The sequence below is a fragment of the Hydra vulgaris genome, chromosome 06, assembly GCF_038396675.1.
Source record: "Hydra vulgaris chromosome 06, alternate assembly HydraT2T_AEP".
Classification (NCBI taxonomy): domain Eukaryota; kingdom Metazoa; phylum Cnidaria; class Hydrozoa; order Anthoathecata; family Hydridae; genus Hydra; species Hydra vulgaris.
In genome coordinates this window covers 54,835,001-54,851,920 of record NC_088925.1, presented here as the reverse complement: position 1 = coordinate 54,851,920, position 16,920 = coordinate 54,835,001, and the positions used below count along the sequence as shown (strand labels likewise).

General features: G+C 27.4%; 1 protein-coding gene across 2 annotated transcripts in view; it reads right to left on the bottom strand.

Annotated features, from left to right (window-relative positions):
• Positions 1-16,920, bottom strand: part of LOC101240135 (rho guanine nucleotide exchange factor 10) — a 77,525-nt gene that overhangs the window by 59,848 nt on the left and 757 nt on the right. For both annotated transcript variants that reach the window (XM_065800491.1, XM_065800492.1), the window contains exon 2: positions 4,015-4,158. In XM_065800491.1, the coding sequence (XP_065656563.1) occupies positions 4,015-4,158 (144 nt within the window). The remainder of the gene's footprint in view (positions 1-4,014; positions 4,159-16,920) is intronic.

Here is a 16,920-nt window from a genome sequence, read left to right as displayed (position 1 = left end):
AAATTAAAAATAATAATAATAATAGTAATATATATATATATATATATATATATACATATATATATATATATATATATATATATACATATATATATATATATATATATATATATATATATATATATATATATATATATATATATATATATATATATATATATATATATATATATTTATATATATATATATATCAAATATTAAACAAAATTAAGTAAATGTATTTAAGTATAATAAATTTAGATAAAAAGTGTTTATTGTGTCAATATATAACAATAAAGTCAATAAAAATTAAATAGAGGAAGATAAAGTTAACTAATAATTTTTTATACAGGACTGCTATAACCGTGTTAATCTAAACATTAACAATAAAACCTTTAAACATACCAAAAGAAAAAGAATTTTAGTCAAATTCAACCTTTGTTTTCCTATATAAATCTGAAATTAAAATGTGTTTAATAATATTGCCATTAAAGTTAAATTTAGTAGCTTAAATGATGAATTTTTAAATATTTCCCAAAAAAACGGACCCCTGCATTTTTTTCCCAAAAAAACGATCAAAAAAACCAAAAATACAAGAACCAAAAAAACGCCTCACATCTCTCTCTCTCTCTCTCTCTCTCTCTCTCTCTCTCTCTCTCTCTCTCTCTCTCTCTCTCTATATATATATATATATATATATATATATATATATATATATATATATATATATATATATATATATATATATACTATATATATATATATATATATATATATATATATATATATATATTGTTACACGGTAACTTTTCTTTAAATATTTAATTATTGATCAATATTGAGTCTAAACTCAATATTGTTTCCTACTTACAACGTATAATAAAATAAACTATTACAATATGGTCGTTCCTCAAGCGCCACTATACAACTTCCTCTCTCTCTCTTCCACTTAACTAACTCACTCTCTGACTTTTTCTGACTGTCACTCTACTCCAACTCTACTGTTTTATATAATTCTAGGACGCTAGACGCGTCTCAGTTTGTAAACAAGTTGTTTGGTTTCCATCGTTTTTTCTATTTTCTATTTAATTTAGCTATTTTATTTCTAGTTTATTTAACATAAAGTGTATGTGATTTTGTCATCTTTAAACACAAAGAGATGTTAAGAGCCAAGAATTTTTAATTTAATTTTAATTTAACCAAGAATTTATTAGCACAATCGGAATAAATTTAGCGTGAAAATGGAGCTAACATATTCAAATTGTTGTTGGTCAAATTTAATACTTTATAAAATACATATATTATAAAAAAATAACAAGAGAACTATTGCAATTTTCATGTTACGTCATTAAGTAATTCTTATTTCATCGCGTTGGTTTGACAAGGTCATAAATTTTTATATTAGGAGAATTTAGAAAATATATATATATATATTTTTTAATGTTAATTAAATTTATGTATATTATTATTACTTTTTTTTGTTTATGTATTCTTATTTTGGTTGACATAAATAAATAAAAATAAGAATTATATAAAAATATTTAACTAGACATTAAAAAAAAAAAGAAAATATATATTTACTTTTCTCCTAATATGAAAAAAATCAGTCAGAACTTTTTTTATTTTTGTTTTAGTAAAACAAATCGTTTGTAAATGCAATTAAGGGGGGTCATCCATAAAGCACATAATCCTATAATTGCCAATTCTTAACCCCTTCCTTCCTGACACATACAATCATATATACCTGAAACCCCTCTCCCTACTAAATTGTGATAGCAGTTTTTACATCAAAAATATTTTAAAAGATTTAGATGAAAATACTTTGCAGCATTTTAAAAATTCGACCTAATGAAAATAAGGCAATACGCATAAAAGTAAGAAGTCCATGTAAAAACTGACAAACCAAAGATTTTCTTATTTAAAAGACTCAAATAAGTATTAATAACGCTGGATTGTTAAAATAATTTTTTAAAGTTGCTCTTGGTCTTGTGTAAAAACTATTTACCATTAGATACTTTCATAAATGTTATGAAAAATCACTCAGTAAGAGTTCCACCTGTTTTTTGAAATTTCCTTTGTTAATTATTTTTAATAAATGAGTTCAATACTTTTGCAATTCTTTTGTTGCATAATCTAAGTCTTAATAATAGATATAAAAAACACACGATAATAATCACTTGGTAACATAAGTTAAATATGCAGTATCAAAAAATCTAGTTTAGATTCCTTAGCCGGTCACCTCTAATAAATTTTTATATACTTTTTAAATTGATATAGAATTCCCAATATCTTGTAAAAGTCTCTAATACAAACAGCTTTACTGATTTGCAGAAATCTGACCTAAAAGTTGAAGCAATTTTTTTACCTTGTTTTCCATGTAACATAATTAAGTGGCATATTCAGTAATAAGTTTGCCCTCTTTGGCCCAGACTCAAAACTTTTTAGCCTATTTTATTCTTTAGACCAACAGCTTTCATACAAAATAGCTAAAAGTTTAATTTACAGTTTAAATAGGCAAATATTTGACAAAGTTGTTGTATGTGTAACATAAGTTGAAAATGGAATTGCCCATATATATATATATATATACATACATACATATATATATACATACATATATATATATATATACATATATATATATATACATATATATATACATATACATATATATATACATATATATATATATATATATATATATATATATATATATATATATATATATATATATATATATATATATATATATATATATATATATATATATATAAATGTATAAATATATATATATATATATATATATATATATATATATATATATATATATATATATATATATATATATATATATATATATATATATATATATATATATATTTCTGACTTCCATAATGCTTTCTACAAAGTAAAAGACCAACGCCTCCTTTTAAAGGAGACATTGGTGTGATACTTTGTAGAAAATTAATGACTGACTGCTTAAAAACCAAAAATAAAGTGGTTATCAGCATCAACAAGACAACCTGGATAGCTGTGGAGATCCACAAGGTTCAGTTTTAGGTCCACTGTTTATCATATATATAAACAACTTTCTAAACAACATGGCACCATCATATAAAAATCTATGCAGTTGACAGATTTTAGGGGTCATCAAAACAGAAGACAATGTAATAAAACTCCAACATGACATAAACCAGGCAATTGAATGGCCGAAAAAGCTTAAATTACTCAATGCTTAACATAGACGGCAATCAAAAAGAACTTAGAACAACAAGTATAGAATATGACTCAGGAGCCCTTACATCTAGCAACATTAAGGTCAAGCATCAATTAGAAGCTGCAACAACTAAAGCAAACTAAACTCTTGATTCATTCAAAAAATAATTTTATACAAGAAGGCTAACATTATGGAGGGTCCTCAACACATCATACATTAGACCTTATCTTGAGTATGCTATTCAAGTCTGGTCTCCTTACCTACAAAGCCATATTAAAACATTTAAATGCATTCAAGAGTGAGCAACTAAGGAAATAACAATAGACTTGGAAAGTGCTACCAGTAAATGTTATAGATGTAAATTCAACAAGCATTTAAAAAAAGTTGGTTTGACGTGTTTTCAACCCAAACAAAGACACACTGTGTCTTTCCTTGCTCAGTATTAATGAATTCTTCTAAACTGATAATAATTCTGAAACAACTAAGCAACTTATCAATGCTAAATAAGTATTGTTAACTAATGTTAGTTTAAGACATTCTATTATGACCTCTCACAACCATTTTATGAATAAATATAAAAAACCAGGTTAGTAAGCAACAAAACATTCTTATAATATAGTTCTTCATATATCTATGCGAGAAGTATATATATATATATATATATATATATATATATATATATATATATATATATATATATATATATATATATATATATATATATATATATATATATATATATATATATATATATATGTTGTTTCAGAATTATTATCAGTTTAGAAGAATTAAAAATTTAGTGCCCTAAAAAATATTACCTGATTCTGGATTAACAAATCTAATTCCATTTTCAATGTATTCTTTATCATTTCCTACATCAACACCAACTTCATTGTAATTCTTTGATTTTGCACTAGTTTTAGTTATTGACAATACTTTAACTGAGTTTGAATTTGATCGAGCTGTAAAATAGAATACAAAAAAAATTAAAGAAGTATTATTTATTTGAAATACTTAAATTTTTAAATACTTGCAATCTATTAAATAAGTTTACTAGCTTAACTGGGTGCATCAATAAAAAATAAAAAGAGTTGAAGCATGCAGGTGCAGATAATTGGGTTTCAAGGTGTAGAGATTGCCAGAAGAAAAAACAGACAGCAAAAAAATTTAAAAAATATGTAAAAAAATACAAAAAATTAATGAATAACTAAACACAAAGATAACAAACAACACAAAATTATCATGACTGCAAATAAAAACTTTTACAAATTTTTTTTATTTAATTACTGTTTGTTCTGTTATATCAAATAAATTGAATATATATATACATATATATATATATATATATATATATATATATATATATATATATATATATATATATATATATATATAGTTTTATAGATTGTTGCATTTGGGAGTACGGAAGTAAAAAAATGATTCTTACGCCAACAAATATGTCACTTTTAATTACTTTTGACTTTCGTCCAACATTAGCGTGTTGTCAGAAAGTAAAAACCATTAATTTAATTACAAATTAATTGTTTTTTAAAAAAACCGCAAAAACGCAAGGTTAATTGACTAGAATGTTTTTAAAACATTCTGAATGTTTTTAACAATATAAACAATGTTTTTATTTTTATTTTTTTTAATTAAATGTTTTTATTTTTATTTTTGTTACTGTAAATCATGCATGGAGTGTTGCTACATCGACTATCCTATAGCCTGACTCGCAACAAAGTGCTGCTACATCGACTGACAAATAGCCTGACTCGCAACGGAGTGCTGCTATATCGATTGACAAATAGCCTGACTCGCAACGGAGTGCTGCTACATCTACTATCTTTTAGCCTGATTCGCAAGGGAGTGCTGCTACATCTACTATCTTTTAGCCTGACTCGCAAGGGAGTGCTGCTACATCTACTATCTTTTAGCCTGACAAGCATCGACTTAGGGTTTGGTTGGGGCAGGCAGTCTATCAATTAATAAAAAAAAAAAATCCGGGCTTGCATTTTAATTTTTACTTTTTGTCAACAAAATACGGTAAAACTTTCTGACAACCAGTTAAGAGTTTTAAGACAACCAGTTAAGAGATATAAGAGAAACTTAAAACTCTTAACTGGTTAAGATAACCAGTTAAGAGTTTTAAGTTTCTGACAACTAGTTAAGATATATATATACATATATATATATATATATATATATATATATATATATATATATATATATATATATATATATATATATATATATATATATATACATATATATATATATATATATATATATATATATATATATATATATATATATATATATATATATATATATATATATGTATATATATATATATAGATTAGAGGCAGAAATGTATTTAGGGAGGGGCAAGAGGGCTTTGGTTCCAGGCACCAAGTTTTGATAGGGCACCAGCTGTCAGAAAATTGTTATATAGTTATTTTATATCATTATCACAAAATTTTTGTTTTACTACCATGTCCAAATCACAGCCTACTCATAGACTTACTAAAATCCAAATTTTTTAATCACTAAAAATAGAATCACTCAAAAGATGATCAAAAATGTCACTGAAAAGGCAATCGAAGTCCACTTATAAATTATACATAATTATGCGCAAATTATTCAAGCAAAAACGTTGATCTAGTTTAAAAAGTCTTATTGCTCATTTTAATCCTTTTTTAGCACAGCATATTGAGAACTTTAGCAATAAAGTAAAAGGTTTAACATCGTATGTATCTTTTAATATATATGAGCAGTTCATAGGTAGATAATGACAGGCAATGTTATACAACAAATGGTAAAAAAAAATAAAGAAACCTCATCTTCCATTAGTATTGATTCTACTTTTGATATGAGCCATGTAGATTAACTGTATTCCTTTTTCGGTATGTTCAAAAGAACTGTCCGGTAAAAAGGTTTTTAGGATTTTTACCCATCTCTTGTCAAAAATCTAAAGAATTAGCTGATGCTATATTTTTAGAATTGAATGGATTAGATATAAAACTATAGTTTTAGAATCACATGGATTAGATATAGACAATTGTCATGGTCAAAGTTACGACAATGCGTCTAACACGATTAGTAGATATACATGTCTTCAAGCTCACGTTAAAGAAGTTATTCTTTTAGTTACATTTGTACCATGCTTGACACACTCGTTAAATCTTGTTGGTGAATGTGCAGTAGACTGTTGTAGAAATAATTCTGATTTTATTCTGCTTCAAAATATGTATAAATTTTTCAGTGCTTCTACATATAGATGAGAAATACTTCAGAACAATTAAATTAAAACAGAAAACATATCACTTAAAAAACAGATACCAGGAGGTCAGCAAGATTTGATGCAAGTATTAGTTAAAACAAATTTGGAAATAAATTTAGAATTAAAAAATTGTAAAATTGTAAAAACAAAATTGGAATAAATTTAGAATTAAAAAATTGTAAAATTGTAAAAACAAAATTGGAATAAATTTAGAATTAAAAAACTGTGAAATTTATCAAAGATGAAAAATCACAAATGTCAATCACAAGATCAGAAGCTAATGGACAATATTTAAAATTACACAGTCTTGAAACAGCTTTAATAGCCGCATTATGGGGTGATATAGTAAAAAGATTCAACAAAACTAGTAAACAATTGCAGTCAGTTAAGATTGATTTTAAATAGTTGTAAGTTTATACGAATCGTTAATTTGATATATATTGATATATAAGAGAGAAGAAGAAGAAGAAGAAGAAGAAGAAAAAAAAAAAGAAGAAGAGAGCAATTAAGAAATTAAACAAAAATATCAAAAATTATGCAAAAGAAAAAGAGAACTGCAAATGAAAAAAGAAAAGAAAAATAAACTCTGAAATAACTCAATATGTTTTGTGTTTCGATTTGAGACTCTTTAAGGATTATCACATATTATGCATTTTGAACTAGAAAGAAGAAAATTGTGCTATAAAAAGCCAATAAAAAATTTCATATTTTGTTACAAATAAAAAAACATTCACCATTAGAAGTTTACAAAAAAGCAGAAATACTTCAAAATAAATATAAAAATGATTTTTGTCTTTATTTGCTAACAAGTTTATACAATAGTAAGTGACCGGGGTTAATATTTGACCAGGGCCGGGTTTGATAAAACATAGCCGGGGCCGGGTTTGTGACCGGGGCTGCATTATTATTGATATTCCTTATAAATATATTAATGCTATATCTACTATAAGTAGATATAGCATTAAGGACATATCTATACTGCCCAAAATACAATTGTTCAGCCAAAAGATTATTTTACACAGCTTGCATTTTACATACAAAATTACGATTTGCATACAGCAAGTTTTACTTTAAGTGAAAACTTTTTTCAAACGCTGTATAAGCATTTAAACGTATTTAAAAAAAAAACTTCCTAAATAGAAACTAAAAAGTTTTATTGTTTAAACAAAAATACTATTTCATTTTGAGTTTTTTCACCAATTTTATTTAAAGAATTAGAGATAAAGTAATAGAACAAAATTTGCCAAAAAAACAAACTTTGACAGGCCTTGTTAAGAGGCTTGCATTTTACATACAAAATTACGATTTGCATACAGCAAGTTTTACTTTAAGTGAAAACTACTTTATTTTGGATCATTACAATTATATTTTAATATCACTTATGCGATGTTTATTCAGAAAAGTTGGTTATTAGGTTGTTAAGAAAAGCTCTGATTCGCAACAGTGAATTTTTTAAAGAAAGAAATTATTTTATAAAAATTTGTTTTAATTAAAAAATTTAAATTTAAATATGATTTAAAAAATTTTAATTTAGTTTTGAAGGAATGTAAAATAGTAAAATGTTGAATGTAAAATTTAGTTTTAAAGGAATTTAAAATAGTTTTGCAATTTTTATTAAAGAAATTTTTTTCTTATCACCTGCTAACTAACTTATAATATAAAACATAAGCTTAGAAAGTATCTCTTTCTTTCTTTTTCTTTATTTCTTTTTTTCTTATAAAAAGGAAAAAGTGTTTTTTTTTTATAAATGTATTAAAATTTTTTTGTTTATTATTAATTCAATATCATGTTAAGTTCTTTTGACATAATACATTTATGAATATAATTACGTTTACAAATATGTGATTGGTATCTATAAATAGTTTGTAATCTTTATTAAAAATATTACATTAAATTAGTAAAGATTAAAATGAATAAATTGTGATAAAAAAAACAAAAGATTATGATATAATACTGTTTTAAGAAATAAATTATAAGGAGACATAATCTTTTTCAAATAACAAATTTAGCTTAAATCAATAACTTATGTAATATTAGTTTAAATGATTTTTAACGTAGTTTAAAATAAAATTTAATTACAACGTGGTAATTTAAAATACTTTCAAAATATCAATAGCAGGCTGCTGTAACATATTAGATCTTAATAATTACAACACATTAAAATCAAAGCATTTTAAAGTATTTATAGTAAGTATAACAATATTTGTAAATTGTCTTTTTATATTTGTCAAGACTTTGTTGTTGTAAAAAAAGAGCGCCTAGTTTTTTAAACAAAACAAGCACTCAATTCAACTGAAAAAACTAATGGTGCATAAATCAGCATAATCTTTATCTGAAAGTAGAAAAGTTATCAATAGTTTACAATGTTACTTTTGTTTACACAAATTTCTTCTAGCCTACACTTAGGCCTATAAGAAAAAATGATTAGAATATGCAAAACATTTTTATAACAAATAGTGATAAGCAACTTAAAATATCGACAAGTGACCAACATTAATGAACTGGTTATTTTTAGTCACTCTTTTGGTGACTTTCCAAAAGTTCGAATGTACACCTCTGTGTGTGTGTGTATATATATATATATATATATATATATATATATATATATATATATATATATATATATATATATATATATCATATCTATATATATACATATAATATGCAACACATCGCTCAATAAGTCCGTAGGATGACATATAGATGGCAACACAAATACCAAATCCGTATTGTTTTTAGAAAGTACCAACCTTCAAACGATATCTGTCAAAGTTTCATGACAATCGGACCATTATTTACCAAGTTAGTGTGTGAACGATTGAATCAACTTTTGTGAATTGAAAAAAATGGAAAAATCAGAATTTCGTGTGCTCATTAAGCATTGCTTTTTGATGGGAAAAAACACGGTGCAGACCAAACAATGGCTTGATAAGTGTTATTCGGACTCCTCTCCATCGAGGCAAATGGTTGAAAAGTGGTTTGCTGACTTTAAACGTGGTCGTACAAACACCGATGATGCTGTTGAAACGCTCCGGTCGCCCAAATTCGGCAGTTACTGAGGAAAACATCAAAAAAATCCATAAAATCGTCTTATCCGACCGCAAATTGAAATTGAAGGAGATTGCCGAGGCCATAAAGATATCAGAAGGCAGTGTGTTTACAATATTACACGAACATTTGGGTATGAGAAAGCTTTGTTCGAAATGGGTGCCGCGTTTGCTAACACCGGACCAAAAACAACAACGAATCGATGATTCTGAAGCATGTCTGGCACTATTTCACCAAGATAAAAAGGATTTTTTGCGTCGCTACGTCACAATGGATGAAACATGGATCCACCATTTCACTCCTGAGTCAAATCAACAGTCGGCTGAGTGGACACCAGCGGGTGAAAGCCGCCCAAAGCGCCCAAAGGCTCAAACTTCTGCTGGCAAGGTTATGGCCTCCATATTTTGGGATAGCCATGGTATATTGTTCATTGATTATCTTGAGAAAGGTAAAAGGATCAACAGCGAATATTACATGGAATTATTGGAACGATTGAAGGCTGTAATTGAGGAAAAGCGACCGCACATGAAGAAGAAAGAAATTCTCTTTCATCAAGACAATGCACCGTGTCACAAGTCAATGAAAACAATGGTAAAAATGAATGAATTACACTTCGAATTGTTGCCCCATCCACCATACTCGCCTGATTTGGCCCCCAGCGATTATTGGCTGTTCTCAGATCTCAAAAGGATGCTCCAGGGAAAGAGATTTGGATCGAATGAGGAGGTCATCGCCGAAACTGAAGCATATTTTGAAGGAAAAGATAAATCGTTCTACAAACATGGTATCGAAAAGTTAGAGAAGCGCTGGAATGACTGTATCGCTTTAAAAGGAGACTATGTTGATGAATAAAATCAAATTATGTCAAAATGTTGTTGTTTTATTAGCTATCCTACGGACTTATTGAGTGATGTGTTATATATATATATATATATATATATATATATATATATATATATATATATATATATATATATATATATATATATATCATATATATATATACATATAATATGTATATATATATATATATGAAGACCTCAGTGGAAAAACCAGCGTTGTCACATTTAAAAAGTATTGAGAAAGTATTTATTGATCATTAATAAAAGTCTTTATTAAAGCAAATGAAACTAAGCAATTTAAAAAAATTTATATTATAATTATTTTATTTAAAATTTATTCAAAAACAAAACATTTTGTAATTTTTTATACAAAAATTTTTTTTTCTTTGCTTTAAATAAAGACATTTATTAATGATCAACAAATACTTTCTCAATACTTTTTAAATGTGACAACGCCGGTTTTTCCACTGAGGTCTTCATATATGTATATATATATATATATATATATATATATATATATATATATATATATATATATATATATATATATATATATATATATATATTTACATATATTAGGGATGTGTACTTTAACACAAGAAAAAAAAAAATTCTCTGATCTAAATGCATAATTGTTTTTGCACCAAATGGCATTGAAATTTACTATAAAAAAGATAAATAAAGTAATATTTAGAGGCTGCTAAATCATGTTTTACAAAAATAGCATTTCACTTAAAAAATTTGTCAATTTTATTATTGTCAATTAACTTGATATACCATTGTCCTTTATGAGCTACCTTACCTAATCAAATAAGTTCTTTGGTCATGTGATAGGCAGCCATCTTGCATGCTGTTTTTGTTTGCAAAAAGTATGTTTTTTCTAATAATTTAGCTCAGATTTGGAACAAGGCCAGAATTCCAATGACTTACAAGCCCCATATTGTATCAAAATGAAAAGTGTATGTTGAAGAATATCATTTAGTTAAAGAGAATACAGGAAAAGAAAGCGAGTCTCAGGTTGATAGAGAGAAAAATTTAAGTATCAAATTAGATTTATTGTTTGACATTTTACACAAAGATGCAAACAACCTAATTAAAAACTATGTAGATACTTCTGGAAGATCAACAGAATGCCCATATGACGAAGATGGCTGGAGAAGGTATAAAATTATCTCAACAAGAAAAGCGAGCAGCAGAGCACTGACAAGCGAAACTAAAAAAAAAAAAGCATGATGATAAAGAAAGGAGACAAGCAAATATTGTCCTTATGCCCTAGCTATAGACACTTTAGCCTTGATAGTGATACTGATAGCTAAGAAACAGAAATCAGCGATATTCTTGATGGTGATGATAATTACAAAATGGAAATTCCAGTTTATCACAAGAAACAGTTAACCAAATTGACTGATGGTGAACAAAATCTTGAAATAAAAAGCCACACATTCTCAATAAAATTTTAGCTTCTCCAGATGTTTCATCCTCACTTAATTGAATCAATATATCTTGCAAAAAATTCACTATTTTTGCGGCTGTGATTGACAAAAGAAGTGGAGAGAACATCCAAAGTATATCATTATCTAGATCAACAGTTCACTGCAAATGCATCATGTACAAAAATTTGTCAATTTTATTATTGTCAATTAACTTGATATACCATTGTCCTTTATGAGCTACCTTACCTAATCAAATAAGTTCTTTGGTCATGTGATAGGCAGCCATCTTGCATGCTGTTTTTGTTTGCAAAAAGTATGTTTTTTCTAATAATTTAGCTCAGATTTGGAACAAGGCCAGAATTCCAATGACTTACAAGCCCCATATTGTATCAAAATGAAAAGTGTATGTTGAAGAATATCATTTAGTTAAAGAGAATACAGGAAAAGAAAGCGAGTCTCAGGTTGATAGAGAGAAAAATTTAAGTATCAAATTAGATTTATTGTTTGACATTTTACACAAAGATGCAAACAACCTAATTAAAAACTATGTAGATACTTCTGGAAGATCAACAGAATGCCCATATGACGAAGATGGCTGGAGAAGGTATAAAATTATCTCAACAAGAAAAGCGAGCAGCAGAGCACTGACAAGCGAAACTAAAAAAAAAAAAGCATGATGATAAAGAAAGGAGACAAGCAAATATTGTCCTTATGCCCTAGCTATAGACACTTTAGCCTTGATAGTGATACTGATAGCTAAGAAACAGAAATCAGCGATATTCTTGATGGTGATGATAATTACAAAATGGAAATTCCAGTTTATCACAAGAAACAGTTAACCAAATTGACTGATGGTGAACAAAATCTTGAAATAAAAAGCCACACATTCTCAATAAAATTTTAGCTTCTCCAGATGTTTCATCCTCACTTAATTGAATCAATATATCTTGCAAAAAATTCACTATTTTTGCGGCTGTGATTGACAAAAGAAGTGGAGAGAACATCCAAAGTATATCATTATCTAGATCAACAGTTCACTGCAAATGCATCATGTACAAAAATTTGTCAATTTTATTATTGTCAATTAACTTGATATACCATTGTCCTTTATGAGCTACCTTACCTAATCAAATAAGTTCTTTGGTCATGTGATAGGCAGCCATCTTGCATGCTGTTTTTGTTTGCAAAAAGTATGTTTTTTCTAATAATTTAGCTCAGATTTGGAACAAGGCCAGAATTCCAATGACTTACAAGCCCCATATTGTATCAAAATGAAAAGTGTATGTTGAAGAATATCATTTAGTTAAAGAGAATACAGGAAAAGAAAGCGAGTCTCAGGTTGATAGAGAGAAAAATTTAAGTATCAAATTAGATTTATTGTTTGACATTTTACACAAAGATGCAAACAACCTAATTAAAAACTATGTAGATACTTCTGGAAGATCAACAGAATGCCCATATGACGAAGATGGCTGGAGAAGGTATAAAATTATCTCAACAAGAAAAGCGAGCAGCAGAGCACTGACAAGCGAAACTAAAAAAAAAAAAGCATGATGATAAAGAAAGGAGACAAGCAAATATTGTCCTTATGCCCTAGCTATAGACACTTTAGCCTTGATAGTGATACTGATAGCTAAGAAACAGAAATCAGCGATATTCTTGATGGTGATGATAATTACAAAATGGAAATTCCAGTTTATCACAAGAAACAGTTAACCAAATTGACTGATGGTGAACAAAATCTTGAAATAAAAAGCCACACATTCTCAATAAAATTTTAGCTTCTCCAGATGTTTCATCCTCACTTAATTGAATCAATATATCTTGCAAAAAATTCACTATTTTTGCGGCTGTGATTGACAAAAGAAGTGGAGAGAACATCCAAAGTATATCATTATCTAGATCAACAGTTCACTGCAAATGCATCATGTACTATTCATCACCTGAAAATCATATTCGACACAAACTTATGTCAAGTGAGAAACCACCTATGGTTGTCCAATATGATAGTAAGATGATGAGAGATAGCACCAACTGAAGACCCAAAGTCCAATATTGATAGAATTGCTATTAAAGTGACTGGTCATAATCTGGAGAAAATACTAGGTATTGTGAAGATACAATCTGGCACTGGACTGTCATAAACAAAAGCAACCTTCCAGTTATTGACCATATAGGACATTGGAAATGATATTGCCAATATGTGTTTCGAAACAACAGCGTCAAACATGGGTTCCAAAAAGCGTGCATTCTGCTAGAGAAGTTCATGAAAAACATCTCTACTTTGCTTGTGAAGTAACTATTGGGCTAATCTACCCAGTACTGCTTTGATTTTTTAGGTTGAACAACTCTTAAAATGGCACAAAATTAGAGTAAGAAATTTTGTTGCTTCAATTATTGCAATCAAAAAGATTATTTTTTTGAACCTTCATGAAGTTTATATTGATTTTAAAACTAAAAACCTTAATTTTAAAACAAGATCTTCAAAGTTTTGTAGTTTGTACCCAAAATGATGAATTAGCATGTGATCATAAAGAACACACTGTGCATGTGTTTGAATTCATCATCAACACTCAATATTGCTTGTAAAAGCTATCCAAGGGAATGTTACATAAAAAGATTTAATGTCAAAATTAGTATACAATTCAAACAATATTGAATACATAGTTCATATCTGTGTTAAATGTTCAGTTTTTGCTTAAATGCATTTTAAGATTAGGATATAAGTAAAATTGATGAAAAAGAGGTTCAATCCAATCAATTGGAAAGTACTGATATGTCCTAATTATTTACTCAAATAGTTACCTTTAAACATAACAAACTAGCTGTTTTTACATTAACTTTCATAACTAACGCATTAGCACATTAACCTCGCATTCATATATTGCTTTATGCCAAACTCACTTAATAGAAAGAGCTTAAAAATAGCTTAGATTACAAAGAATGAATTATACTGGCAGATTTTTTTTTATAAACAGTTGTGGGAAATCCCCTTGCAATGGTATAAATAACACTCTTAAGAAGACAATAGCAGGAAAAAGCTTACAACAACCATTAGAAAAAAAAAAATTGACAGTTGATAATATGCTTAAGTTTTGAATTACTGACATGAACACTATCACATTTTATAAAATTACAAAAGAAAAAGCAACAGCTAGTGAGCAACAGATTAATAATTTTTATTTACAATATCAAAAGCAGAAGTATCTGATATTGTCATTCCAAATCTAAAAGATTTTTTTGCATGTAAGTACAATTCCTTTTTATGGGTAGGTATGTTAACAGAGATAGATATTATTACAAATAATATCTAAATTATGCACCTTCATAGATCATCTTAAAATTTCATTCAGCTAATGAATGACAATATTGAGTGACATTATCAAATTTATTCATGAAAGTCATAATGAGTAACATAGACAAACTTCTTTACAACAATCAACGTCCCAACAATCTTTTAATATTATTATTATTTTTGTCTCTTGAGTTTTGAATATGCTTTTTAATTGCCTTAAAGTCTTCATTTGTCTATTTAAAAATGAAAGTCATGCTTTATATGTAATAAATTAAAGTACAATTTACAATTTTATTTATTTCTTTTTTAAGAAAGGGGGCATTGATTAAGTACAATCACATTAAAACCACTAATTTAGGACCCCCCTCCCTCAACCTATATACTTTTAACAAACCCCTTCTTCTGCGTACATACACATTATTTATTACAAGTTGATAACCCCCTATTTACTATCCCCTCCTTTACCAATGCATACAAGGGAACAACTGAATGAGTGTGAATTTCATAATTGCAAACTGGCATAAGTACAAACTGACATGTCATCCGAGACTTGTTCTAGTGCCCTTTCTGACATGATTTGGTCAGTTGAAGTATTTGAGATTAAATCTACCACAAAATCTTTTCATCCAAAAAACAAGTAAAATTAAAAAACAGTAAAATCAAAACCTTTCTTCAAAATATTTAGTATTTTTATGGATTTTTAAGGTCTTCAGGCTCTCAGTAAGCAGGTGTTTTTTTACCCAACCCTGGACAGGGCCTTGAGATTGTTTTACAACAGCCCACATTTTAGAGACACTTTCACCTAATTTCAGGGCCAACTTTCTGACCGAACTGACTGGGTTCGTCCAAATCTCTTAAAAGTCTGATAGACTTTTTAGTTCTGACTGCCTTTTTTTATTTCATTATACTTGCATTCAACTTCAAAAATTTTCAGACTTTAACTATTTAACTATGTCTCGGGGCAAAACCTTGTTCAGCTAGGGACCAATTATTGCAAAATACCGAGTAGATATCTTATTAGTTGTTACTTATTTTTATTTGTCTTGATGAATAAGGCAAAAATTTCAAAATTATGGCAGAAAAGTTAGTCCTGAAATTTGTCATGCATACTGTACTAGAGGTATGTCAATTAAAAACTCAAAGAGTTTATTAGTAACAATAAAAAGGCGCTACTGCAGTTTCTCCCCCCCCCCCATTTTTTTTTTATTGCTGAATATGATAGATAATTTTATGCTGATTAAGAATTGTATAAAAACATAGGTCTGAAAACCAATAAAAAGTGCTCTAAATCGCTGTTGAAGTTTAAAAAATTACACTAAAAACCATTTTTTCATACTCGGTTATAAATAAAATTCTTTTCAATGATGAATTTAAAAAAGCCTGGTTTCTATCAAAAATGTAAAGCAAAACTGTTAAAAAATGCTGAGCGCATCATTTTCTGATTAATCTCTGGCCCAAACCCTAACCCTGTCTCAAATCATGTACTTTTAATCGCGCCAATCCCTATTTGTCAGTCGATGTATGTACATTCAATTGCGCCAATCCCTATTTGTCAGTCGATTTATGTACATTTAAAAAGCAAAATCTTAAATGAATTTTTAAAAAATGAATGAAAAATATATAAAATATATTAATAAAAACATTTAATTTAATTTAAATATAATTTAATTTTGACAACAATAAAAACCAGGTTGGGTAATTAAAAAAAGATTTTCTAAGCGATTGATTTCAAAATATAAACTTTGATGTAAAACGTTTTAAAAAAATGGCGAATATTAGCGTTTTTTAGTGAAATTTTTTAAACTTCAGCAGCAATTTAGAGCACT